Source organism: Pipistrellus hanaki (assembly GCF_964339955.1).
Source record: "Pipistrellus hanaki genome assembly, chromosome: 16".
Taxonomy (NCBI): Eukaryota; Metazoa; Chordata; class Mammalia; order Chiroptera; family Vespertilionidae; genus Pipistrellus; species Pipistrellus hanaki.
This window is the reverse complement of record NC_140518.1, coordinates 20,673,370-20,699,134: the sequence shown is the minus strand read 5'-3', so window position 1 is coordinate 20,699,134 and position 25,765 is coordinate 20,673,370. Positions and strand designations below refer to the sequence as shown.

The following is a 25,765-nucleotide window of genomic DNA, read 5'->3' as shown; positions in this document are numbered from 1 at the left end:
ACATGGAAAAAAGAAAAAAAAATATATATATATATATATTTAAATATATTTTATTGATTTTTTTACAGAGAGGAAGAGAGAGGGATAGAGAGTTAGAAACATCAATGAGAGAGAGACATCGATCAGCTGCCTTCTGCACACCCCCCACTGGGGATGTGCCCGCAACCAAGGCACATGCTCTTGACCAGTATTGAACCTGGGACCTTTCAGTCCACAGGCCGACGCTCTATCCACTGAGCCAAACCAGTTTCGGCATGAAAAATATTTTAGACTGAAATTCAGGATATGCTAAGGAATTCTTTTTCTGTTGTCTTTCATGTCTGGTGGCTTAGTGTTTTAATTCATATTTCCAGCCTAGAAATTATTTTCTACATCAAATGTAGCCATTTTGAAAAATAGGTAAATCAATATAATTTTTTCTTCTTTTAAAGAATAAAGCTTGTTATAGTGCCTATGAAGAAAAGGAACTACTAATCATTATACTTTGTGTTTGAACTGCTTGAGTTATAGGGAAATATAGTGATATTTGTATGTTTCCTCTTTTTAGCAGTACCTGAATTTTCTTTGAATATTTGTGTGAATTTTTACAAATCAATAATGTTTTTTACTTCAAGGGATGGCATTTTGGTGTTCGCCAACCAACTATTTGTTCTTATTTGGGTGGAAAGATTTCTTATGATTAGATTTGGAATTAAGTAGGAATTCGATTAAGTATGAAAAGCTTTACCTTTTTCTAGAACTGCTATACTGAGTTCTTGAATCTCATTCATATTCTTTACTATTTATCATACAAATCTCTGGAAGTCAAGAGTCCGTTAGGACAAATGTTTCACATCACTTGCCCTAATGGAGGGCTTCTATAAAAAAGATGGTCTCTACATTTAGTTTGAGGCAGCATTGCTTTTCCAGAGACTGATTTATACTTTTTTCCCCATCATGCGCAACCATTTAAATCCATATATATATATATATATATATATATATATATATATATATATATATATATTTTTTTTTTTTAAAGAATCAGGCAACTGTATTGAGCAAGAGACTTTAATACTCAGTCATTCATGAAGTAGTGTAACTAAATTCCAATAAGAATTTGACCAGTGTCTAAATTTCAACCAAAGGACTTATATACATGCATATAAGTACAACCAATGGACACAAAACTCTGGGGAGGGAGGGTATGTATGGGAGGGGGGGGCAATGTTAAAATATGTACACAGATAATAATTTAATAAAATTGAAAGGTTCACTAAAAAAAAAATTCCAATAAGAATTAAAAGCAATCTTCTTAGTCATGAAGAAACTGCAAATTAAACCACAGTTGTAACTCCCACCCACCAGAATTGTTGACACTCCCTGTTGGAGAAGATGTGGAGCAGGCAGAACCCTTATTTTAAAAAAAAATGTTTTGATTTCAGAGAGAAAGGGAGAGGGAGTCAGATTGGCTGCCTCCTGCATGCCCCACATTGTGGATCTAGTCCGCAAGCTGGGCATGTGCCCTGACCTGGTTCACAGATCGATGCTCAACCACTGAGCAGCTGTGGCTGGGCTATTGTCTTATCTTTTTTTTTTCTTCTTCCTGCTTTAACCTGAAATAATTTTGTTGGTATTTGAATTGCATTCAGACAATTCCATTGCCCAGCAGACAATTTATTTTCAAAAAGTAAAAAAGTATTTCCTTGAAACCACAGAATTCTCTTTCTGGATCATCATAGTACAAAAGCCCTTCTCTCCTGCTTCTTCCCCCCACCCCCCATGTCTGTTATCTTTTAATAAAGTTTGAATCAATTGTAGCCCACAATTCCCCATTTGACCAGTGTCTAAAGAGTAGTGGAGGGTGTAAATATGTACCCTTGTCTTAATTCTGTCATTATAAAGCATTATTGTTAATTGTCCTTGATTTTTTATTGAATTTTCTATTTTGTAGTCATGGATGTTTGAAAAGTCAAGTTTTTAGAAAAAAGTTTGGTTCTGAGGGCTAGATGACTTTCATTTGCTTTTAGAATCTTCTAAAAGCACTTATAAAGCTCTCCCACAACTTTTATAGCCTTTTCTCTGTATGTATTATTGTCTCGGCTGTTATAATTTCCTTTTGCCTTAGATTGAATTATGAGATGCTAAACTTGTACTTTCCCCCCATCTTTTTTGTTTGGTATGTAATTTGCATATTTTCACCATGCGAAAGCTATTTTCTATGGTTGGAAAAGATTTTTTTCCTTACAGTGTGAACAAATCATTCTTTGTTCTCCTTATTGTGCCTCCAAACTGGTACGTCCGGTTTATGCTCCAAACAACAAAAGTCTGTCATCAGAAATTAAAATGCCAGTAAGAACAAAGGCAGAGAGCCATGAGGAGCTATTGGAGAGGTTTCCTCCTTTCCCCAAGTAACCGCAGTTGCCAGGAAGGTGGAACATTGCTTGGTACACACTCTTTCCTTGTAGTTCTACCCTTGGATTTATTATTGTTGTTGGTTTAAAAGTGAATTTACAGCTCCCGGTAATTCTATTCAGGATCTATAAAATCCTCATCTCAGAGATTCTTTGCCATTTTCAATAAGCTCTCTTTAAGAAACCTAAAAATCACTTTGAAAGCCTTTAATAAATGTAATAAGTTTTGACACTTATTTATTTGAGAGCAAAATTACCAGTGAACATCCTGCATAAAACATTAGAGGCAATTGAAGACGGCAGCTAAAACGGTGCCTAGAAGGACATATCCATCCTCTCTGTGTCCTTTCTAAAATGTGCCCATCTTATCTGTTTTAGCTCTGTTAGCACTGTCTCTGTTCTGAAATAGTCCACTACAGAATTTGCACACACTAAAGAGTTAGTTCTTGGGAAGTTTGACATTTGTGACTCCCTTAGGACACTTCAGCATTATGCTTGTAGCAAACCTTTTTTTTTTTTTTTGCTTGTAACAAACTTGACTTTAACATATTCACAGATATCTATAAATAGTGACAATGTTTCTTCCCCTTTTCCTTATTTTATAAGCAATCAAAGCTTCTAGGAGCTTAACTTAATGGCAGTAAAAGATGGGTAATGAATGTGAGGAAGCATTTTATAATCAGTCCTAACGTGTTTTTTTCCTCTACCTGTTTCTGTACATTCAAAGAGGAGGTTAGAGTAGAAGCTAGCATTTAGGTTTGTTTTGAAAGCCATTACTTTGAAAATCATTGAGTGTTCAGATTTCAAAATGTTTTTCTGTATCAAAGTAAGCTCTTGTGTATCAGTCTAGAGATAACAAACTGTTGTTATATAGTGAGTATGCCAAGACAGGTTTGTTTCTTTTTTTTTTTTTTTTTTTTTTTTTTTTTTTATTTATTTTTTTTAATATATTTTATTGATTTTTTTTTTTACCCCCTCCCTCCCTTCCACACATCCCCTCCCTCCCCAGAGTTTTGTGTCCATTGGTTGCACTTATATGCATGTATACAAGTCCTTCGGTTGATCTATTATCTCCCCCAGATCTTCCTCCCGTCCCCACTGTAACTTGACAGTCTACTTGTTCATATACTGTCTCTATATCTATCTTATGGTTCACCAGTTTATAATGTTCTTTATTATCCACAAATGAGTGAGGTCATGTGGTGTTTCTCTTTCATTGATTGGCTTATTTCACTCAGCATGATGTTCTCCAATTCCATCCAGGATGCTGCAAATGATGAGAAATCCTTCTTTTTTATGGCAGCATAGTATTCCATTGTGTAGATGTACCATAGTTTTTGGATCCAATCATCTGCTGACGGACACTTAGGCTGTTTCCAAATTCTGGCTATTGTAGATTGTGCTGCTATGAACATAGGGGTGCATATATCCTTTCTGATTGGTGTTTCAAGTTTCTTGGGATATATTCCTAGAAGTGGGATTACTGGGTCAAATGGGAGTTCCATTTTCAGTTTTTTGAGGAAACTCCACACTGTTCTCCACAGTGGTTGCACCAGTCTACATTCCCACCAGCAGTGCGCGAGGGTTCCTTTTTCTCCGCAACCTCGCCAACACTTGTCGTTTGTTGATTTGTTGATGTTGGCCATTCTGACAGGTGTGAGATGGTACCGCATTGTTGTTTTGATTTGCATCTCTCGGATAAAGGTTTGTTTCTTTATTGTTCAGAGTAATTTAGTACAGCAGCTCAGTTAAATATGATTAATTTTTTAAAACTTCAGGGCTCATAGAACCAAAAGTTAAGTGCTAGACTTGTGGCAAATGAAAATAATAGTATAGAGTAGATTTTGTGTTGGAATACAGTGATTTGTTATAGGTACAAATCTTATTTATAATAGTGAGAAGTGGTTTTCATTACTCTAACTATAATTTCAAAGCAAATTTTATTTTTTATTTTCTTGTCAATAGAAACAGTATATGTATTGAAGAAGAATATTATTTATCCATTGCCCAGCAGACAAGTAAATGACTCGTCATTTGGTGGAAGGAGCCAATAATGCATCTATAACATAATTGGATTATATTTGTGATAAACCTTTCAGTCATAGTGTGCTTAAAATGAAAGAGATTGTGATTTCCAGAATTCAGAGAACGAGTAATTACTGTTTTGGGTGCTGAACAAATTGACTTTTAAAGGCTTTTTCTAAATTTTAAATTTTATTCTATAATAAAATGTAGACTTAAGAGCTGCAGTATGTAATGGCGATGGTTTTCATTTACAAAATTAGTGTTCACAGAGGAATGAATATGTAGAGAGGAAAATTCTTATAGTTTGCTATGCTGAGTTTATAGCCTTTGTGTTTAATTGGTGATAGGTGGTGCTATTGTTGCATAGTTGGTCTGAAGAGCCAAGCATTCCTCATGTCTCTGCATCCCAGGTGCTGTTAGAGGGACTTGTCATTGTGGCCAATAAATAAGTTGTAATAAGTTTTATAAGCAAAATGAATATGATGGCTCTTTAGGCATTACCATAATTTAACATTTATAAGAAAAAAATATTTATAGGTTGCTGCACTTAAATTCTCATAGAAGATGAAGATCTAAAAAAGTAGTTAATCTAAAAGGCAGCTGTACAAATTTATAGTTTAATATTGGAAGAGTTATAAGCCTTTTATTTTATAATAGATGCACTGTTGATATTTTAAACTGCTTGTCTGGCAGGCCTATTTAAAAAAAAATACCATCAGCATGTTTCCTCTATTGAATGTTTATCATTATTATATCTGTTTAAAGTTCTTGAGTATTTAGAACTAGTTGTATAATGTTTGCCATTTTCCTTATTTGACATTACATATTCCATCAAACAATTGACAATTATGAAAATGTATTGGGGAAGAAAATGAAAATGTAATAGGAACTACATTACCACTTAAAGTACTCTGGAAAGCCTTTCTTAACTAATTCACATTTAATCTATTCAATATTTCAATTAGCAGCAAACTTTTTTCTTGAGCCACTAATTTAGAAAAACAGTTGTTTTTTTTTTACACTTGACACATGTAATTGCATATCCCTTTTACCTTTGTTTTAATAGATTGCTATACTCTTTATATAATCTGAGGAATAAATTTGATATGACTCAAAATAAATGGTCATTCATTATGGTGTTATGTGTATACCAAAAAAAGTAACATTTAATGAAGTTTATATGTTAATTTTTTATTCATAGAATATTGAAATTAGAAGTATCTTTGTCTTTTAGCACCTTTAGCTTCTCAGTTTATAAATGTAAAAGAATAGGTTTATGGAAGGTGGGGGAAGTGGGAAGATGTTAGTCAAAGGATGCATTGTTGGTAAGATCTAATGTTCAGTCATGATGACTATAGTTGACAATATTGAACTACATACTGGAAAAATGCTAAGTAGTAGATTTCAGGTGCTCTTATCACACAGTAAAGGTAACTGAGGAGTTGTCTGCAGTAATCATTTTACTGTGTATATGTATATTGAATTATCCTGTTTTACTCCTTGAATATATACAGTTTTTATTAAAAATATGTTCAGGAAAGAAAAAAGGACATAAAAAATGTTTATGGAAGTCAAATGATTTACTCAAGGTGGTTAACAGCCAGTTGCAGAACCATAACTGGTAACTAGGTCATTGACATTTCACTTTAGCATTCTTTACAATATATTTTGCTTTTTCTCTTTTACAACATATTTTTGAAATTTACTGCAACATTTAAGATCTGTTTTTCAAAAAACCATAGTTGCTTTAGAAAGCAGTCGTGTAGGAACTGAGCTTATTTATAGTAGTTTATTAAAGATTAAAAATTATAGACTTCCAGACAGACCACATGTTCTACCATTCATATCAAGTGTATGCTCTTACAGTATTAATGATAACTTAAGTTATGGTATACTTAATATATATGATTAACCATAAATGTGTATGAATGTGTTACATATAGACAATAAGTTACGATAACATTTAGGAGATCTCATTTTCATATATTAATGTCCTGAGCTGTGTTTTCATTTACTGAATTTTTCTTTCTTTCTTGCAGATCAGTGGGGAAGCACAGGAGCTCTTCTCTGTTCGCAATGGCCCAATTCGGGCGGCCAGGATCTTGCCTGCTCCACAGTTTGGTGAGTGCAGCCCTTCAGAAGAAACAAATCATTCAGAACATTTCTTTTATTGGTCTTGGACTACAGACAGCAAGAATGATAACTAAAGTCTGTTTTCTCCCAAGTGTCTATACCCCTTCTCCTCTTCCCCCCCAAGATAAACTTTTAGTCCCGTCAGTTGAGATGGAAATAGGTAATCTTAACCAATTCAATATGGCCATTCACTTTCTGCTGTGTTTTTGATTTATCTTCATCCTCTTTGATCTTGATTTAGCCTCTGACTTGGCTGGCTCTTTCTTGAAGGCCTCTTCTCTCCTGGTTTTCATGGCATCGCTCCTCCCAGGTCCCTTCCTCGCTGACTGTGCCGCTTTTGTTATGTTTCTGGTTTAGCTTTCTTCTCTGGGCATTCCCCAAGTCTCTGTTGTTCTTGTGTCTTAACTCCTTTTCGAAGTTACTGCCTGCCTTGGAGAGCTTGGTTTTTCATCATTGTCTTGATTAGAGAGGAATCTGCTCTCTGCATTTCTAGCTATGTCAGAAGTACAGTTTCTGGCTTTTGACCTTTGATCTCTGCTTTAACAATGAATACTTTTTAATGTTGATTTACATATCATATGTTATTTTTACTTTTTACAGAATCAAGCACATTTTAAAATTAAGTCTGCTATTTGGATGCCTATGTAACTCCCGACTCTTTAATGATGTGAGCTTCCTAAGGGTTGTATTTTCTCATTAACTTATCTGTGATCACTCAGCATTTTAGCATGTGCACTAAAAACAATCCTACTAATTATTATATGCACACTATGAAATCTTTTAAAAAAGGTTATTAAGATATTTTAATTTATGTTTTTAAAACTTGATGTGTTAGATCTTTTTTAGAACATAAATTAAACGGAAGTTGGGAAATCTTCCTTCTAATACTTATTTAAACAGTTATTTATTTTATTATTTTTTTAAAATATATTTTATTGATTTTGTACAGAGAGGAAGGGAGAGAGATAGAGAGTTAGAAACATCTATGAGAGAGAGTCATCATCAGTTGCCTCTTGCACACCCCCTACTGGGGATATGCCCGCAACCAAGGTACATGCCCTTGACCGGAATCGAACCCGGGACCCTTCAGTCCCCAAGCCGACGCTCTATCCATTGAGCTAAACCGGTCCCGGCAATTTTAAACAGTTATTAATACTCTAGATTGGTGAGAATGATGTTTATTAAAACTACCAGGAGATGTTTATTAAAACTAATGTTAGGGATTAATGTGGTGATTAAATCTCAATTGAAATGAAAAGAAGGTAGTAAGACAGTAGTATCCTGAAGTCATGTGGACATTTTTATTCTTTTTGAATTTTATGGCATGTACAGATTTCAGCTCTCTTTTTCTCCGTCTCTCCTTTGCACTCTCACTCTCTTGCTCCTATTTCTGATGTATTTATGTTTTGGTGAAATCTTTTGACAAAGAACATTATTATTTTTGGAATAGTCAGCTTTCTCTTTGGGTGGTTAGAATCAAGAAAAACTTTAGCCGAAACCGGTTTGGCTCATTGGTAGAGCGTCGGTCTGCGGACTGAAAGGTCCCGGGTTCGATTCCGGTCAGGGGCATGTACGTTGGTTGTGGGCACATCCCCAGGAGGGGGTGTGCAAGAGGCAGCTGGTCGGTGTTCCTCTCTCATCGACGTTTCTAGCTCTCTATCTCTCTCCCTTCCTCTCTGTAAAAATTAATAAAATATATTTAAAAAAAACCACACAAACTTTATTACTAAATGACTGTGCTAAGTCTTTGTTTCTTTTGTATGTAATTGACAGAGGCAAATTTTTCTTACTTCATTTCATTTATTTAGCTCTTTTGTCTATGTCAGTTCTTCAACTTTTTCAATTTTTGCTCATGAGAGAGTATAAAGCTATAAAAGTTAATATTACTAGTAGAATTTGTTATGTTTAATTTACTTTGTCTAATTGAAAAAAGATTCTTCCATCTACTGTAATATGCTTACTTTAAAAAATAACAGATTTAAAATTTAATTTCATACATATAGCTAAATGTTCTGTTATGACTTGCAAAAATAACATGTCTCATGGTTAATTTCTTTTTAATTTTTTTAAGATTTGTTATAACTTATCACATAATATTTATAATGGAAAAATGAGTACCTTTTGTCCATTTTGCTTTGTGTGCTCATTTTGATGGGATAAAGTCCTTAAGAAATTTCCTGGAAAAAAACCAAAAGGATTTGTATTATATCTTTTTTTTTTTAATTTCTTTATTGATTAAGGTATCATATATTTGTCCTCACCCCCCTATTCCCATCCCAAATCTCTCCCCACGTATGCCCCCACCTCCCTGTAGTCCATGAGCACTGGTTAGGCTTATATGCACGCATACAAGTCCATTGGTTGATTTCTCCCCTTTCCCCCCCACCTTCCCCTGAGGTTTGATAGTCTTATCGATGCTTCCCTGTCTCCGGGTCTGTTTTTGTTCATCAGTTCATGTTGTTCACTATTTCCTCTAGATGAGTGAGATTGTGTGATACGAGAAATACACTTATAAGAACCGAAAATGATGTGTTAGATCTTTTTAAAATATGTTTTTATTGATTTTTTTTAAAAGACAGTAACCAAGTAAGAGGGAAGGAGGAAGGAAGGGATGGGGAAGAGAAAGAAGGAAAGAGAGAAAAAACATCTATTGGTTGCCTCCTACATGCCTCCTACTGGGAATCTAGCCCTCAAACAGGGCATGTGCCCTGACCAGGAATTGAACCAGTGACATAGCGGTGCATGGGCCAATGCTCAACTAACTGCGCCTCACTGGCTGGTACTGATTTGTGGTAGCTCTTGTTTGTCTGTAGATGTCTTTATTCTTACATATTCTTGGTTGATACTTTGGCTGGGTAATAAATACTTGTTTTTAAATAATGTTACTTCATAATTTTGAAGGCATTGGTCTGGTGTTGTGGTTGAAGAATCTGAAGCCATGTTGATACCTTTTTCTTTGTAATTGGCTTATTTTCCTCTGTGGCATTTATTTCTTGGTTCATGGATTGTCCTGAGCTCCTTCAGTTGGAAATGTAAGGACTATACATAATTTTGAGAAAATTTTTTACATTGCTTTTTTGATAATTTATTTTCCTGTTTTCTTTTGGTTCTCTCTTTCTGGTACTGTATTATTTGGCTGTTACACTCCCCTATAAAGATTAATTAAAAGGTAATTTGTTTCTTGTTCTTTTGCAAGATTGTCTCAATGAGGATTACTAATTAAATAATTCTACTCTGCTGTCATGATTTTCTTTTTTCTTTGGTAATTCTTTTTTTTAATATATTTTATTGATTTTTTACAGAGAGGAAGAGAGAGTAGAGAGTTAGAAACATCGATGAGAGAGACATCGATCAGCTGCCTCTTGCACACCCCTCACTGGGGATGTGCCCGCAACCCAGATACATGACCGGATTTGAACCCGGCACCTTTCAGTCCGCAGGTCGATGCTCTATCCACTGAGCCACGCCGGTTTCGGCATGGTAATTCTTTATCCTCATCTTTTCATACCCATGCATCCCTCTTTCCCTCCATTTCCCTTTCCCTCTCCTTTTTTCCTTGGTATAATTTACATATAATTACTACCAAATAGAATCCAGTGATACCCTGTTTCCCCGAAAATAAGACAGTATCTTATATTAATTTTTGCTCCCAAAGATGCGCTAGGTCTTATTTTCAGGGGATGTCTTATTTTTCCATGAAGAAGAATACGGTACACATTTATTGTTAAATGAAACTAAAGGAAATTTATTACCTGTATAAGGTACATTAGTAAGGTAGTTGTCAACACAAACCAGACAAACTATGAATCCTACAGTATCAAGAATTTACTCATTTATTCAATGACAATCATGTCATCTTCTGGAACATCATCATAGCAATCCAATTCCTGAATTTCCTGGTGAATTTCTTGTGACTCCATTTCTTTCAGAATCAGTGGACCAAATCTCTCATGTTTAGCCTAGGGGGGGCCTTATTTTCGGGGGATGCCTTATATTTCACTCAGAAGGAAACTTGTAAGTAGTTCTTATTTTTGGAGGATGTCTTATTTTCGGGGAAACACGGTATATGAAAAGAATTACATATCAGGACCAAGTAACAGATATTCCAGGACTACAACATTGGTCAACATTTGAAAAAAAGTCCTTATAATTCACCATATCAGCAGAATGAAGAAGAAAACCGTAAGATCATCTCAATAGAAGTGGGGAAAAACCATTGATAAACTTTAATAGCCATTTATGATAAAAAAACCAAACACCTTTCAGCTAATTAGGCATAGAAAGAAACATAATCAGTATGATAAAGATTATCTATAAAAAGAAATCTCAAGCCAACATCATACTCAATAGTGATATGTTAAACACTTTCCTGTGAGTTTGGGATGGCTTCTATCACAACTTATATTTACCAAAAAATGCAGGCCGTAACTATTATAATAAAGCAAGAAAAATAAATAAAAACTAAATATTAGAAAAAAAAGATGTGAAATCATATATATACACTTTAAATTTATTCTATGTTATGGTTCTTCCTCAAATATAATGTATTTATTTGGAATCAGTGCCTTGCATGGTATGTGGAATATGAATGATGCCCCCAAAGTTAATTTATTCAGTATTTTACAAAAGAGAAACCAGAATTACATATTTTTAAATTTAAATTGAGTTCAGAGAGGTAGGGAGAAGGAGAGAGGGATAGAAGCATCAATGATGAAGAATTATTGATTAGTTGCCTCCTGCATGTTGAGCCTGAAACCGGGGCATGTACCCTTGACTAGAATCTAATGCGGGACTCTTCAGTCTGTAGGCTGATGCTTTACCCATTGAGTCAAACTGGCTAGGGCTAGAACTATACTTTTGGGTAAATAATTTTTAAAAATCATCTGTCAGTGACCACATGGGCAACACTGTTTTGACTCTTAAGCAAGCCTATAACTCTATTAGGAATTATAATATATTAGGCTTGCATTCATACAGAAGGATGATCATTTTGGTCTTTAATCTGAACTAGATTTTTGAGAAATGCAGATTCAACCATAGTTGTCATTTTTAACAGTCCAATGTACTTAGTATCTGAACTTTCTCCATTTAAGAACAGTTTAGCCGGGACCGGTTTAGCTCAATGGATAGAGCGTCGGCTTGGGGACTGAAGGGACCCGGGTTCGATTCCGGTCAAGGGCATGTACCTTGGTTGCGGGCATATCCCCAGTAGGGGGTGTGCAAGAGGCAACTGATCGATGACTCTCTCTCATCGATGTTTCTAACTCTCTATCTCTCTCCCTTCCTCTCTGTACAAAATCAATAAAATATATTAAAAAAAAAAAAAAAAAGAAGAACAGTTTAGAATAAATTCTTATAAGCTAGGGCCTTTATTCTGAGACCAGATGGATTCTTTGGAAACAGTATTCCCAAGTGTCTATGAGCCAGATTTTTGTACTCATCCAAAACACTGGGTAGCCAATTTGGCTTATTTTTTTTCTAGATTATTTCATTTTGACATACTGCTGAAAAGCTACTTTGATTTTTCGTTCTGTTATCCAAGGAATTTGCAATTTCACATCTCAAAAAATATTAAAAGTTTAAGAAAACTTTAAATCCATCCCAGTTTTTCCTACTGAAATATAAATGCCAACTATTTTCTGGAGCTTGTAATGTACACAGTCCAGCCATGCAGTTAAAAATACTAATTGTTTCTGGTTTTTAATATGAATGGCTGAAATTATTTTTCTAGAAACAAACATGAGTAGAACAACTTTAGAGTTGTTAAACCTTTTTTCATTTGCTTTTTTTTTGTTGTCAATTTTCAAATAGGTGTTCAAGTTTTTATTATTTTTCTTAAGGTACAACTACCAGTTTCATCCTTTTCACACAACTTAAATGTGTTTTTTAAAGTTTGATTTGTTCAGCTCGATGAAATCAGAAATTTTGAAGGTCTGTGGTAAATTTTTCCCCCTGCCTAAACACTAGCAACCTTCCAAAGGTATTGCTTATGGCCATCACCAGTATCTTGCAAAGAGGGAACCATCTTATTGACATTGTAAATGGCCAAACTATGAGATTTAGGCTTTCATAATGTTTTCTGCTCTAATTACCTCTCAGTTTGCTGTTTTGTTTTGTTTTTTTGTTTGTTTTTTAAATAACAGTCTTTATCATTGGGACCTTTACTACTTGGAATAATTTAGGTTTCTGCAAAATTTGGCCAGGCGTTGTGGTACTTAGATAAATTATGACTGGGGAACATGTGTTCCGTTCATCTTGTTTGGTTTGTTTGTTTTCTTTTGTTGTTTTAGTGTCAGATTTTTATTGTCAAGATCATTTTGAAGACACACAGCTTCTTAACTATACAAAGTTGGTACAGTGCTTAGCCTTCATCTATTAATATCTTGTATTTTTTCTTTTCTTTCTAATTTCAAGAGTCTGCCTTCTTTGTGAATCCCCCTCTAACAGGATGTCATGGTTTATTTTTCCCTGTCCTTGGCCATGTGGATGGGCGGAGTTTTAACATTTCGCTGTTCTCATCCTTCGGGGTGGGTTCCTGTTTCTCTGCTATCTTGGGAACTCCTGCCGTTTGACTGTGGTGTTTGCATGTTACTGAACTCTTAACCATGAACTCTTCAGGCAGACCAGCTGTGCCACGAGAGCCGTTGGTTATTCCTCAGCATGGTATTTTTATTCTCACTTGGCAAGACCTGTGCTTGTTTCCAGTCTGTTGTGGAACAGTCTCCCCAGTAATGGTCTTCCTCATGGAACCGGGCAGCCTGCACATATCTCTGGCTCCTGGTCTGTGTGTAAAGAGAGGGCAGTGGGGGCACAAGGAGAGAGGCAAGCATCCAGACCTGAGTTCTGCTTAGGCCTTTGCCACTTGATGGTTGTATGGCTTGGGGGTGCGGGTGGGGAGTCACATCATCTCCCCAAACCCGATGGTGATCGGACGGAGTGTAACCACAGAGCTCCAGCTCTTCTAAAGAGATGCCTCAAGGACCCTTTCCAAGAAGGCTGCTGTGCTCACAGGGAGACACTGGTCAGTTAGGACTGATTTCCACTGGTCATTGACAGGCAGAAATGTTAATATAAGAAATGTCCGGAGTGATAGAGAATTTTTATGAGCTTGTTGGAGACAAGATATGCCAGGGAGCAAGCTCTCAAATGCTCTGTTCTGTTCATCTTAAATTTCTTTTAAGTTTTTAAAAAAAATATATATTTTATTGATTTTTTTTATAGAGAGGAAAGGAGAGGGATAGTTAGAAACATTGATGAGAATCATCGATCAGCTGCCTCTTGCATACCCCCTACTGGGGATGTGCCCGCAACCCAGGTACATGCCCTTGACCGGAATCGAACCTGGGACCTTTCAGTCCGCAGCCTGACGCTCTGTCCACTGAGCCAAACTGGTTTCGGCGGAAGTGTGGCTATTTTTAGTGTTTTAGTTTTTGTGATGTCATGGTGTTGAATTTGCAAAATTGATCTGAGTAGTCTCAGTTTATACCTATTTGAACTCTAATTAGGGACCTTTCTCTGAGGACCATGGTGAGAGGGAAGTATACAGAACAGAAAAGTGAGGAAGTAAATTTATAAATCAGGTGAATAATAATGCTTATATTTTCCACACAAATGCTACGTTGATTATATCATTATCACCACATTTCCACCATTCTGCAAGATGTGTCCATTACTCATCAGTTCACTGATGAGACTTGGAGCTCAAAGAGGGTAGGTAAGGGGCATAGAAAGACACATTGTTGATAAGTGGTGGATCTGGGATTGGAAGTTTAAAAGCTTACCTCTTAATCATTTAGGCCTCACATGTCTCCCAGTATTTGATTTTTCCAGTATTACAGGGAAACCATTTTTACCAAATCGAGGTGTTTCTAGGTTATGTCTCTGTGTGTTCATTGAAATATGTATAAAGTAGCTCTGTTTTTTTCCATCTTTTCTTTCATTTTGAGGGTCTAAAATATCTTCAGTTGCTAGTGTTTTCATTGTACCTGGAATCATTGGTTGTTTAGTCTAAAGGTGAAGAGCACTAAAAATAGTCAGTATGGCACAGTATATAGGGAAGTCATTATCCTACATAAGTACATTAAAAATTTTTAAGCTGTCAGGATAAGGTATGCCACAAAGACAGCTGTAGTCTATTCAAGTTACGCTCACCCTAAATTAAATCAGCCCTTTAAAAGAAATGTCGCTTCTCTTTTACAGGACTCTCTATAAACTATTAAAAGTACTTCAAAAGGGTTAGTGACGGATATCTTGAATCAGATAAAAACAAAGGTGTAACATGAAGCAACTAAATTACATGTGAGCTTAATGATTGTGACCCAAATAAACAGACTTGTAATGGAGATGCTGATTATTATCAGTACAGTTTAAATGCTTTTTACTGTAGAACTGTAAAAAAGAAATGTGGGTGTCTTAGTGAATTGGACAAGTTGTGGTCTTGGAAATCTGTGTTCATTTATCATAACACATTCCTAGGTGTGAAAGGGAAAACTCATTATTTTCTAAGTCATAGTTATTTTAAGAAATTTTTTTTTTTTGGAAAATATTCAGCTTTATTGAGAAATAATTTTACATGCAGTGAAAACCATTACTTTATTTAAACTGATGAGTTTTGCCAAATGAATCCAGTTATGTTATTACTACACAATCAAAATAGAAAGCCTTTCCATCACTGTCAAAAGTCCTCTTGTCCATTTCTCACCCACTAACATGGCTGTGTACAAAAGAGGGATAATAAGTGTTGGGGAGGATATGGACTAATTGGAACTATCATACAAGACTGCCACGCTGTTATGAGCAGCTTTAAGTTCACAGCAAAATTGAGCAGAAGATACCAAGGTTTCCTTTATACTAATCTATCTGTACCCCTGCAAATCCTCCCCCATTATCAGAATCCTCCTACAGAGAGTACATTTAGGCTTTTCAAAAACAAACCTTTTTAATTTTCAGAAGTTTTTATATTAAAACTTTAAAATCCAAGTTGTAGATTTTTTTCTTTTGTAGTTTGTGATTTTTGTTTTTCATTAACTTCTACACACTTTTTCAGTTACCTTGTGATTTTATTCATGACTCATGGGTTATTTAAAAGGTTTTTTGTTTTTTTTTTTAAATTTGAATGCTATTCTTGATTTTCTTTATTAATTTCTAATTTAATCTTATTGTCATCAGAAGACATAGTTTATAAAGACTCCTATTCTGTTAAGTGTTTTGTGATTTATTTTATGGCCCAGAAAATGGTGTATCTTGTTTCATTCTTCTGTGTCCATACAGGTTGTCTTTATGCTTATTCTATTAGTTATATATATATACTAGAGGCCCAGTGCATGAATTTGTGCACCTTGAAAGGAACTGTGGGCTTGCGAGGCTGTGGTGGGCACAAGGGCAGGTCTCGGCCCATCCTTCATGTCCTCTGCTGGCAGCCCCGCTCCCACCGATGCAGAACTATTGGGGTTGGTGCTAGTAGCTGGTGCAAGTGGTGGCTGCTGGCCTTGATTTCCCCTCAGGAGCAGGGGGAGGTGGAGAAGCCCTTTGGGGTGATTAGGGCCATCACTGAGCGATCAGGACCAGTGACCATCGCTGGCAGCAGGTTTGAGAGGTGGCTGCCAGCCCTGATCACCTCTCAAGAGCATGGGGAGGTAGAGAGGCCCCGAGGGGCAATGGGGCCAACAGCTGCCACTTGTACCCACTGACAATTGGAGCTGGAGCTGGCGCTGGGCACCGTCAGAGGGTGCAAGTGGCTGCTCCAGCACCAGTAGTGGGTGTGAGCACCACTCGGGACTGTGGCACATGGGAGCAAAGAATTTTTAGTAACCACCAGAGGCTTGCCCCGCCCTGGTCTGGTGCCCCTGCTCACCTGTTCCACCATCCTGCCACAGCTGACACCCCCCATATTCCGTGCTCTGCCGACTGCTACTGATGCCTGCCATGTTCCGCATGCACCCCCTGGTGGTCAGTGCCCGTCATAATTGTTCCGCTGGTTGGCCTATTTGCATATTAGGGTTATATATATATATATATATATATTTATTGAAATATCCCAAAAATAATTGTGTATTCTTCTTATAACTTTTTTTTCAGTTTCTGCTTTATGTATTTTGCCATTCTCTTGTTGGGAACAAAATCATTTAGGTTGAGAAAGTCTTCTTCATACAGTCAATTAATTTTTTTGTTGTCAGTGTTATAAATTTTAGCCATTCTCCTAGCTCAGTGATTTGTTAACCAGTGTGTAACAAGAATTTTTAAAACAAATACCTGTCTATTTTCCCCCCTTAGGTTATCAAATAAAAAAATGAGAATAGCCATCTGAAATTATAAATGAAATGATCAAAATCAGACCTTAAAAAAAAATCCTCACCAAGTACATGATTATAAAAAGGAAGGGAGAGCCAGAGAGATATTTGTTTCACTTATTTATGCACTCATTGGTGGTTTCTTGTATGTGCCCTGACTGGGAATCAAACCCGCAACCTTGGTATATGGGCTTGATGCTCTATCCAACTGAGCTACCTGACCAGGGCCTCTTTGTATGTTTTAGACAACAGCCTTTTATATTATATATAATTTAGAAATAGTTTTTCCCAGTCTTGGCTTGTCTTATTCTCTTGGACAGTGTCTTTCTCAGTGTATATTCAAATATCTTTTTCTTCAGTCATTACCCCCCTTTGTGTTTCCAGTAGCTTCTATTGTTGCCTCTTCATGTTTTCTAGTTTTCTTCTGCAGTATCTAATATATCATTTACCTATCCAATGTATTTTTCATTACAAACACTGTATTTTCCATTTTTAGACTAAAAGAATCACATGAGTATGTGCACGCATTTATATGGAGAGATCTCCAATGTCTTCTTTTTTTGTTCTTTCCCCCCTCAATATCTTAACATGCTTGTATTTTTCTCTATCTTCTTGAATAAATGGAGTATGCTTATCATAGTAGTGTAAATGCCACTGTTCAGTTGATTGATTTATCTCATTAATATGGGTCTAATTGCATTGTGTACTGACATGCCTTGAAATATTTGTTTGGGTGTTACACATTGTGAATTTAATGCTGCCGAAGGTTGCTGTTTTGTATTCCTTTTAATATTGTTGGTCTTTGTTCTGGGGTATATTTAAATTACTTGGCTTTTTGTTTGGTATGTCTGGAATAGCCTTTTGTCTAAGGCAGGGGTGTGAAAACATATTCTGAAAGGGCCAGGTGGAGATATTTTAGGCTGTGGGCATCTGTCACAACTATTCACTTCTGTCAAAGTGCAGAAGCAGAGGCAGTCATTGACAGTACTTAAATAAATGAGTAGTTCTTTGAGGCATTCATAGGGCTCATATCAATTGTTCTCCTTGTTTCAAGGATCACTGTCCCATACTACCTGTTGTTCTGTGTCTGGAAACTGTCTTTTCATACATTTGATCTGTTTCTTACATGGGAAAAATCCAATCCCTGTTAATTTATTATGGCTGGATGCGGAAGTTCAACACTGCTTTAATTATAAGTTTTGGGTAGTTTCATATGAATTTTTGTAAATAAAGAAAACAAATAAATTGGGAATGGATTTTGTAGGGTAGTTTAAAATTGAATGTATCTTTGGAGAAGTTGAATCACGGATCCTTTAAAAGGTGCAAGCATTATAGAAGAATTGCAAGAGTATTATAGCTTTAATTGTGCTGTTTTCTGTCTGGTGCCAGATGTAGTAGCAAAAGAAAATGATAAAAACACCAAGGGATTCCTTTATTTCTTTTGATCTCATGAATAGGTAAAGAAGGCTTAAACTTTCCCTCCCCTCTGACTATCATCAAGGGACTACTATGATTCTTGCCTTTCAGAGAATGGCATCTTGTATTTTTCCTCCCATTTGCCTGTGATTCTTTTAGTCTTAAAAGCAAGAGGATTGGGCCTCAGTTGTTATCATTTGAAGTATCTTCTTGGCACCTACTTTTTAACCTAGTTTCATTGAGATTTTCCAATTTGTTGCTGTTACTGTGTCTTGCACATTTTATGTGTATATGGGTTTACTTTAATATTTTGGAATTTTCACTTGTGGTGGAATATGGAGAGAATTTTATTTGAACCCAAGAGAATTTACTAGTATATAGCTTTATATTTAACAGAAACAACTAGACTCATGAGCTAATAAAAAATCTTATTTTAAAATGTATGTGAAAAATAACAATACAACTGAGTGTCTGAAAAGGAATGAGAAGCACAAAATATAGAGACAGGGTTTATGATGTATGAATATGTAAGTAAATGAAAAGTGTTGGTCATGTTTTCTCATCTTCAGTGATGGGTCCATAGGTGTTTATTATATGATTAAAATATAAAGAAGAGGTCTATACCATTGAAGAGAAATGAAGCAAGGATTATTAACGGTCTAATTCTTTGTACTCTGTGCCATATGTGGAGATGAAAAAGATGCAAGCAAGGGAAACATGGAGTTTTTTACTGGGACAGAAATGGAAATCATAAATGAGAATTTAGATGTACACAGTGTCCCCTGCCACCATGGCACCTCTGAAAAAGATGTGGCAAAGGGAGGCTGGAAAAAAGAAAAGAAAAAGAAAAAAAGAAAATACCCTTAATCATACCCATCCTGCAGATGATGGAATGCCAATTTTGAGCAATTTCTTTAGAAGAGAATAAAGGTTATTGAAAAAGCTGGTAATCTCAGTAGAGGGGTTGTAATCTTGAAAGAAGCAAGAGCAAGATCATTGTAACTTTGGGGTGCCTTTTCCCAAAAGGTATTTTAAATATCTCACCAAGAAATATTTGAAGAAGAATAATTAACATAATTTGTTGCTTGTAGTTGTTAATAGCCAAGAGAGTTAGGAATTGCTTTACTTCCCAATTAAGCAGAATGAAGAAGAGGAGGAAGATGAGGATTAAAACTCATTTATTTGGCACATTTTGTATGAGTTCTTGGATAACTCTTGGGAACAACAACAAAAAAGTTTATAGTAAAGATATAAAAGGGAGGGATGCCTGGCCAGGTAGCTCAGTTGGTTAGAACTTTGTCCGAATTCGCCAAGGTTTCAGGTTCTATCACAGGTGAGGGCACATACAAGAATCTGTTAGTCAATTGAATATGCCCTTCTCCAGTAGTACAACACATTTGTTTTTTTTTTTTTGGTATTTTTTGTATTTTTTTTTTTTTTTTTAAAAACAACACACAAACATTTTTATTGATTTCAGAGAGGAAGGAAAAGGGAGAGAGAAATAAACTTCAGTGATGACAATCATTGATCGGCTGCCTCCTGCATGCCTCCTACTGGGGATTGAGCCCACAACCCAGGCATGTGCTCCTACTGGGAATGGAACCATGACCTTCTGGTTCATAGGTCAACACGCAATCACTGAGCCAACTCGGTGGGGTTGTATTTTTTTGTCTTTGTTTTATTTTTTCTTGTCCTCACCCATATATTCTTATCCTTTAAAACCTTAATTCCAATTTGGCATTCTTTGTGAATACTTTCTGATCAATTAAGCAAAAGATGATCTCTATGAACTTTTTGGGTGCTTCAAGAGAGAATCTAATGCCTATTGTTTACTTTTCTTCATATTTCAGTTGTACTAGTTTTCTGAGTAGTCCAGAAATTCCTGTTGAGGAGGGATGATTTAATTCTATTTTAATTTATCTGTCGCATCCTTTCAAATAACTTATAGCATTGAGAGAATCTCATAATTGTTACTTCTATGTTTAATTTATTGTTAAATATTTGTATGATTTCACTAATTTTTTTATATCAGTTCTCCAGAATGCCTTCATTTTATTTTAGTTTATTGTAATAGCTACCATTTATTAATCATTTGCTATTTGCAAGTTATGTAGAATCTTCATTTTACAGATATGGCAATTAAACTTCAGAATTAAGGTTGATAAAACATCTATTCCAGTGGCATGTGCTGTCTGATTTCTTTACATATTTTAGAGGGAGTATTTTTCCCTATTCTTAATGATTTGTGTGTATCAATGTATCTTTCTTTTTTATTGTGGAGTAGTATTCCATTCTATTAAAATACTAAATTATTCATTTTTCTGTTGGTGGACTTTGGGTTGAGTATAGTTTTGAGGTATTATGAATAAAGCTGTTGTGGACATTCTCATACAAGTCTTTTTGTGTCATGGAATTTGAGCCATCATTTGAATGCTCTGAGACTATATACATGACTAGAATGTATATAATATGAGATTTTGTTAAGTGCTTTGAAGAAAAAGAAATCATTTGAGAATGAACTAAAAAAGTAGACAAATGAACCAGATAGATGACTAGGGCATAACTGGGTATTTATGCCCAGGAGACAGAAGAGAAAGTTTAGCATACCTGAGGTGTGTGCTTGGCATATTTCAGTGTGGGTGAGCAAGGGGTAGAAATACTGGCATCATGCAAGAAAGAGCAAGAAAATAGTCAAGGGTGTGAACAGTATTTATTTTTTCTTCACCAGAAAAGTAGATAAATGGATTTATCATATTACAGTTGCCAGCAGCAATATAATTGCATTAAATTTATTGAGTTCTCACTGTTTCAGCACCATTGCATTTATTACTTTTTATTTTTATTTTATTTTTATTTTTATAATTCTCACAATTCTAGGTGAAGTATTGGTACTTATCTCTACTTTGCAGATGATAGAATTAAAGCATTAAGGGAGTAAGTACATTAGCCTTTGCCAATGATTTTTTTTGTAAGTGAAGAAGTTGATCATGGTTTTATATAGCAGTACTTTTTTAATTTAAGTGAGCAGAGGGAAGAATTCTGGGCTGTCTTTCAGGGTCACATGTGGCATTTATTGGGCAAGTTATTTAACTTTTCTTACTATCAGTTTACTCCTCTGTCATATGGATGGTTTGTAATCTTGTGTTCCTTAAAGTTTGATGAGTCTCATCTGTGAGAGAGCATAAGAAGCCTGATTATCAAAGTGAAATAATATGGGACCTTTAAATGTTAAGGGATACTTCACATACGGAACATTTTAACATTCAGAGGAAGGTAATAAAGCTAGCAATAATGAAAAAATGTTGTCTTTAATATTTTAAACTATTTGAAGTCACTGTGGAGGCTAAAATGTATATACATATTTTGGCTATTTTAGGCAAGTGGAAAAGATGTCTTTGTAATCATATTTAGGTAAAACTGTTCAAGGCAGTAAGATTTCTGTCCTGTTGCTCTTTCCCGTGGTTGGTTGATGGTACCTGCAACGTGTATATCTATTTTCCTATTTTTCCTTCCTCACCTCATTTTCCACTTCATATCCTGTTTTTAAAAATTCTTTTGCTTAGGTAAGAGACTTATATGAGGTTACCCAATTCATAATGGTGATTGCTTTATAGCACACAATGGAAAATTTTGTAAGAAAATAGAAATTTTTAGTGGGAAAAATCTGACTGTAAATTGACAACAGAATCTTATTTTTTAGCCAAAATTTAGACCTGTAATATATGACTACAATTTTATTCTCACATTAAGAGAATCTATGAAAAAAACTGGATGTAGACAAACAGAATTAAATATTTTCTAAAGTAATTATTTCAAGTAAATAAAAAATGGAATGGAAGTCTTGGAAATGGTTTAACTCAGTGGTCATCAAACTCATTAATTAACAGTACAACGATTGATATTTCTTTTGAGAGCCAACTTTTAAAAAGTTTTTCTAACGTCACTTATTCAAAATAGACTCACCCAGGTTGTGGTATTTTGTGGAAGAGCCACACTCAAGAGGCCAAAGAGCCATATGTGGCTCGTGAGTTGCAGTTTGCCGACCACAGGTTTAACTGATAAAATGCATTAAGTTGTTCAATAGAATCTTTCTGCAAAAGATTTTCACACTTAGAATTTATTACTATTAGCATAGTTTTGTGTAAAATATTTATACTTAAGACATCATCCACAACATCAAAAGAGCAGAGTTGGAATATTTCATTATCAGTTGGATTTTTATTTGCATCTGTATTTGCTTTTGGATCCTCACAGAAGTGGTTTCTATTTGCTATCTTGAAATCCTTAAGGCTGATTTATGAGCTTAAACTCATTGGTTTAAATGAGTTTACAATGGCATGTATGGTGAGGGGTATTATTTAACATTTTCTGACATTCAAACTGTCTTGAATTTTTTGAGAGGGGGTAGAGTTGTGACTTCGTGGGCAAGCCCATTTTCATTACTTTAATTGTGCGATTTATTAGGATTTTAAGCTTTTTATAAATGTTTTAGTGTTATCGGACAGAATTAAAAGGATTTAGAATAAAAGGAGTTTAACAAAAGGACTTTGCAACAGGATTGCAGTAGATTTTATATTTGATGGATTTGGCTAGCTGGTTTTCATTTCAATCACCATGCTGCATTCTGTTAAATGCTGTAGAACAGGTGTGTGTAACGTCATTCTCTCTATTGTACATGCAAATAAACACAATTTTATATATAAAAAGTTAATCCTCTACAGTTTGGAGGATTACAGTATGGGAGAGTGATGACTCCATTAAGCATCATGGAGAGTACATGCTACTATTTATACTGCATGAAAAATCAGGTTAATAGCAACAGTGTTCATAAGATTGTAGAATTTTTATGCTAACACTTTTAGAATTGTATTTATCCAAACTACCCTCAGTGAAATTATTTAAAGCAGAATTAAGGTTTTGCTGTATAGTTTTCCAACTACTTGAATTTGAACTTAAAAAATTTTTTTTTTCTTTGATTCCTTCCCTAAATACCCATGAAGAGTATGAGTCTTTAGTAAGTATTAGGTGGTTGATCTTCTATAGTTTGTTGTACTAATTGATCAGGTCAGCTAAACCAATGGAGTTCTTGAATTCAGGTTTGGAGAAACCCAAAACAATCAAACTATTTTTGCCAGGATTATTTGCATTTTAAGACCATGAAATTTCATTCATCAGCATGTCAAAGTGGAGTGTTGAATCCAGGTATAAGCTGTGACCTTGCTGATACCAGGAAGCAGAATGAAAATAGCTATTGTTAAAGGTGGAAGTGAAATAGGTAGGAGTGAAGAGCTAGGCTTGAAGAGATGAAGTTCAGTCATAATTAATTTAGAACATAAAGATTGTGGGCTTTGGACCAGTTAATTTATTATTATTATTATTTTTAAGAAACCTTTATTGTTAATATTATTACAAAAGTTCCTAATTTTTTCCCCCTCCACCAGGTTCCTACCCCACCCTCTGCCCTTTCCCCACCCCCTATTGTCCCCATCCATAGGTGCGCAGTTTATGTTCAGTCTCTTCCCGCACTCCCCACTCCTCTTTTCCTTGAGAATCATCAGTTCACTCCCCTTCCATACCTCTGATTCTTTTTTTTTTTTTTTTAAATATATTTTATTGATTTTGTACAGAGAGGAAGGGAGAGAGAGATAGCAAGTTAGAAACATCGACGAGAGAGAGTCATCCATCAGCTGCCTCTTGCACACCCCCCACTGGGGATGTGCCCACAACCAAGGTACATGCCCTTGACCGGAATCAACCCGGGACCCTTCAGTCCCCAAGCCGACGCTCTATCCACTGAGCCAAACCGGTTTCGGCCATACCTCTGATTCTATTATATTCAACAGTTAATATTGTTCATCAGGTTTTTTAATTTCCTTGGTTTTTTATTTTTAATTTTTATTTTTATTGGCTTCCAAAGGGGAGTTTAAGGTCAAAAGGAGTTTCGGGTGTGCCCAGATCCTATTCATCAAAATCTGGGTAAGCGCTTTATTTTTTTGGTACAAGATTTAGCATATCGAGACCTGGGTGAGTCAAGGTCCTATTTGTTCCTCATTCCAAGCACTTGATTAAGAAATCAGTACTGATAAGAGGATTCTGCCAGTGCCCTCAGGCTCAGCTGATAAGAATTAAAAGAATGTCCATGTGCCTTCTCAGGAGGCTCTCTACATCTCACCCTTTTTTACTAATTAAAATAAAATTTAAACATCAATAATAGCGCTCTAAGAACCAGTTAATTTTTAACTTGTGCTTCGTTCAAGGCACATTGTTAATTGTGAAATCTGATTTATTTGTTTTGAAGGGGTAAGGGCATACAATCCATAGTAATTAATGATTTTTAAAGACTTAAACACTGATTGCTGTAGTTCCTAAAAAGTTTAAGTAGTTATAAAGAACTTTATTAGTAAACATTAATTGTGTTTTAGTTTTGATCTTTATCATATTCTGGTGTTGATAATAGAGTCTGCCAAGGGATGAAAAAACTTGCCCTAACTTATTTTGTATAACTACTATATTTAAAATTTAAAAATATTTATATTATGTCATGTCACAGTTTAAATGTGTAACTATTAAGGTGCATCCTCCGTATTAAAACCTCATAATCCTTGGAGAGATCCATTGAAATGGAATATTAGTAAAGAGTCAGAAAATATTGTTTAAAAAGTGTTGAAGTTCCCTGTCTCTCCCAAATACTTTTATCATAATTCCCTAAGGAATAGATCCCTATTTTGAAATTGTTGTTTATCTTTATGAGTTTATGCATTCTGTGCTTCATATAACAAAATATGTATGTATATAAGTGTCTCACCACACATACAACTTATTTCTATCTTTTTCAAAAATCTGTAATAAAACTATAAAAATTGTCTAACAAAATTTACTATCTGGACAGATTTTAACTGTACTATTTAGTAGTGCTAATACATTCACAGATCTCTAGAACTATTTCTGCTTATAAAACTGTAACTTTGTACCCTGTGAACAGTCCTCTCCATTTCTTCATCCACCCCAGTCACTGGTAACAGCATTTCACTTTCTGTTTCTATGAGTTTGACTACAACTTCAAATAAGTGGAATAATAGAGTATTTGTCTTTTTTATTTTATTTTTTATTACTTGTTTCACTTAGCATAATGTTCTCAAGATTCTTCTATGTGTAGGCAGGTGACAAAAATCTCCTCCTCCTCCTCCTCCTCCTCCTCCTCCTCCTTCCCCTCCTTCCCCTCCTTGCCTGGATTTAGATACATTTGCATTTCACGACCATTTTTTTTTATGGTCGTTGCTGCTATTATATTGGTTTCATATCCTGTAATATTTTTGAGTTCATTGATTATTATTATCCTGTCTGGTTCATCCATTATAGGGTTGAATGAGAGCAGTTACATTGGGCATCCTTTTGTTATTGCTGATTTTAATAGGAATGCTCTGAAACATTACCATTGATTCTTGTAGTTCTTTTGTAGATAATCATTATTGTGGTAAGAAAATTTTTTGTTGCTTCTTTTGTTATTAT

General features: G+C 35.2%; 1 protein-coding gene across 19 annotated transcripts in view; it reads left to right on the top strand.

Annotated features, from left to right (window-relative positions):
* BCAS3 (BCAS3 microtubule associated cell migration factor) overlaps positions 1 to 25,765 on the top strand; it is a 463,099-nt gene that overhangs the window by 40,024 nt on the left and 397,310 nt on the right. For all 19 annotated transcript variants that reach the window (XM_084861666.1, XM_084861664.1, XM_084861665.1 and 16 more), the window contains exon 6: positions 6,458 to 6,539. In XM_084861666.1, coding sequence (XP_084717792.1) covers positions 6,458 to 6,539 — 82 coding nt within the window. The remainder of the gene's footprint in view (positions 1 to 6,457; positions 6,540 to 25,765) is intronic.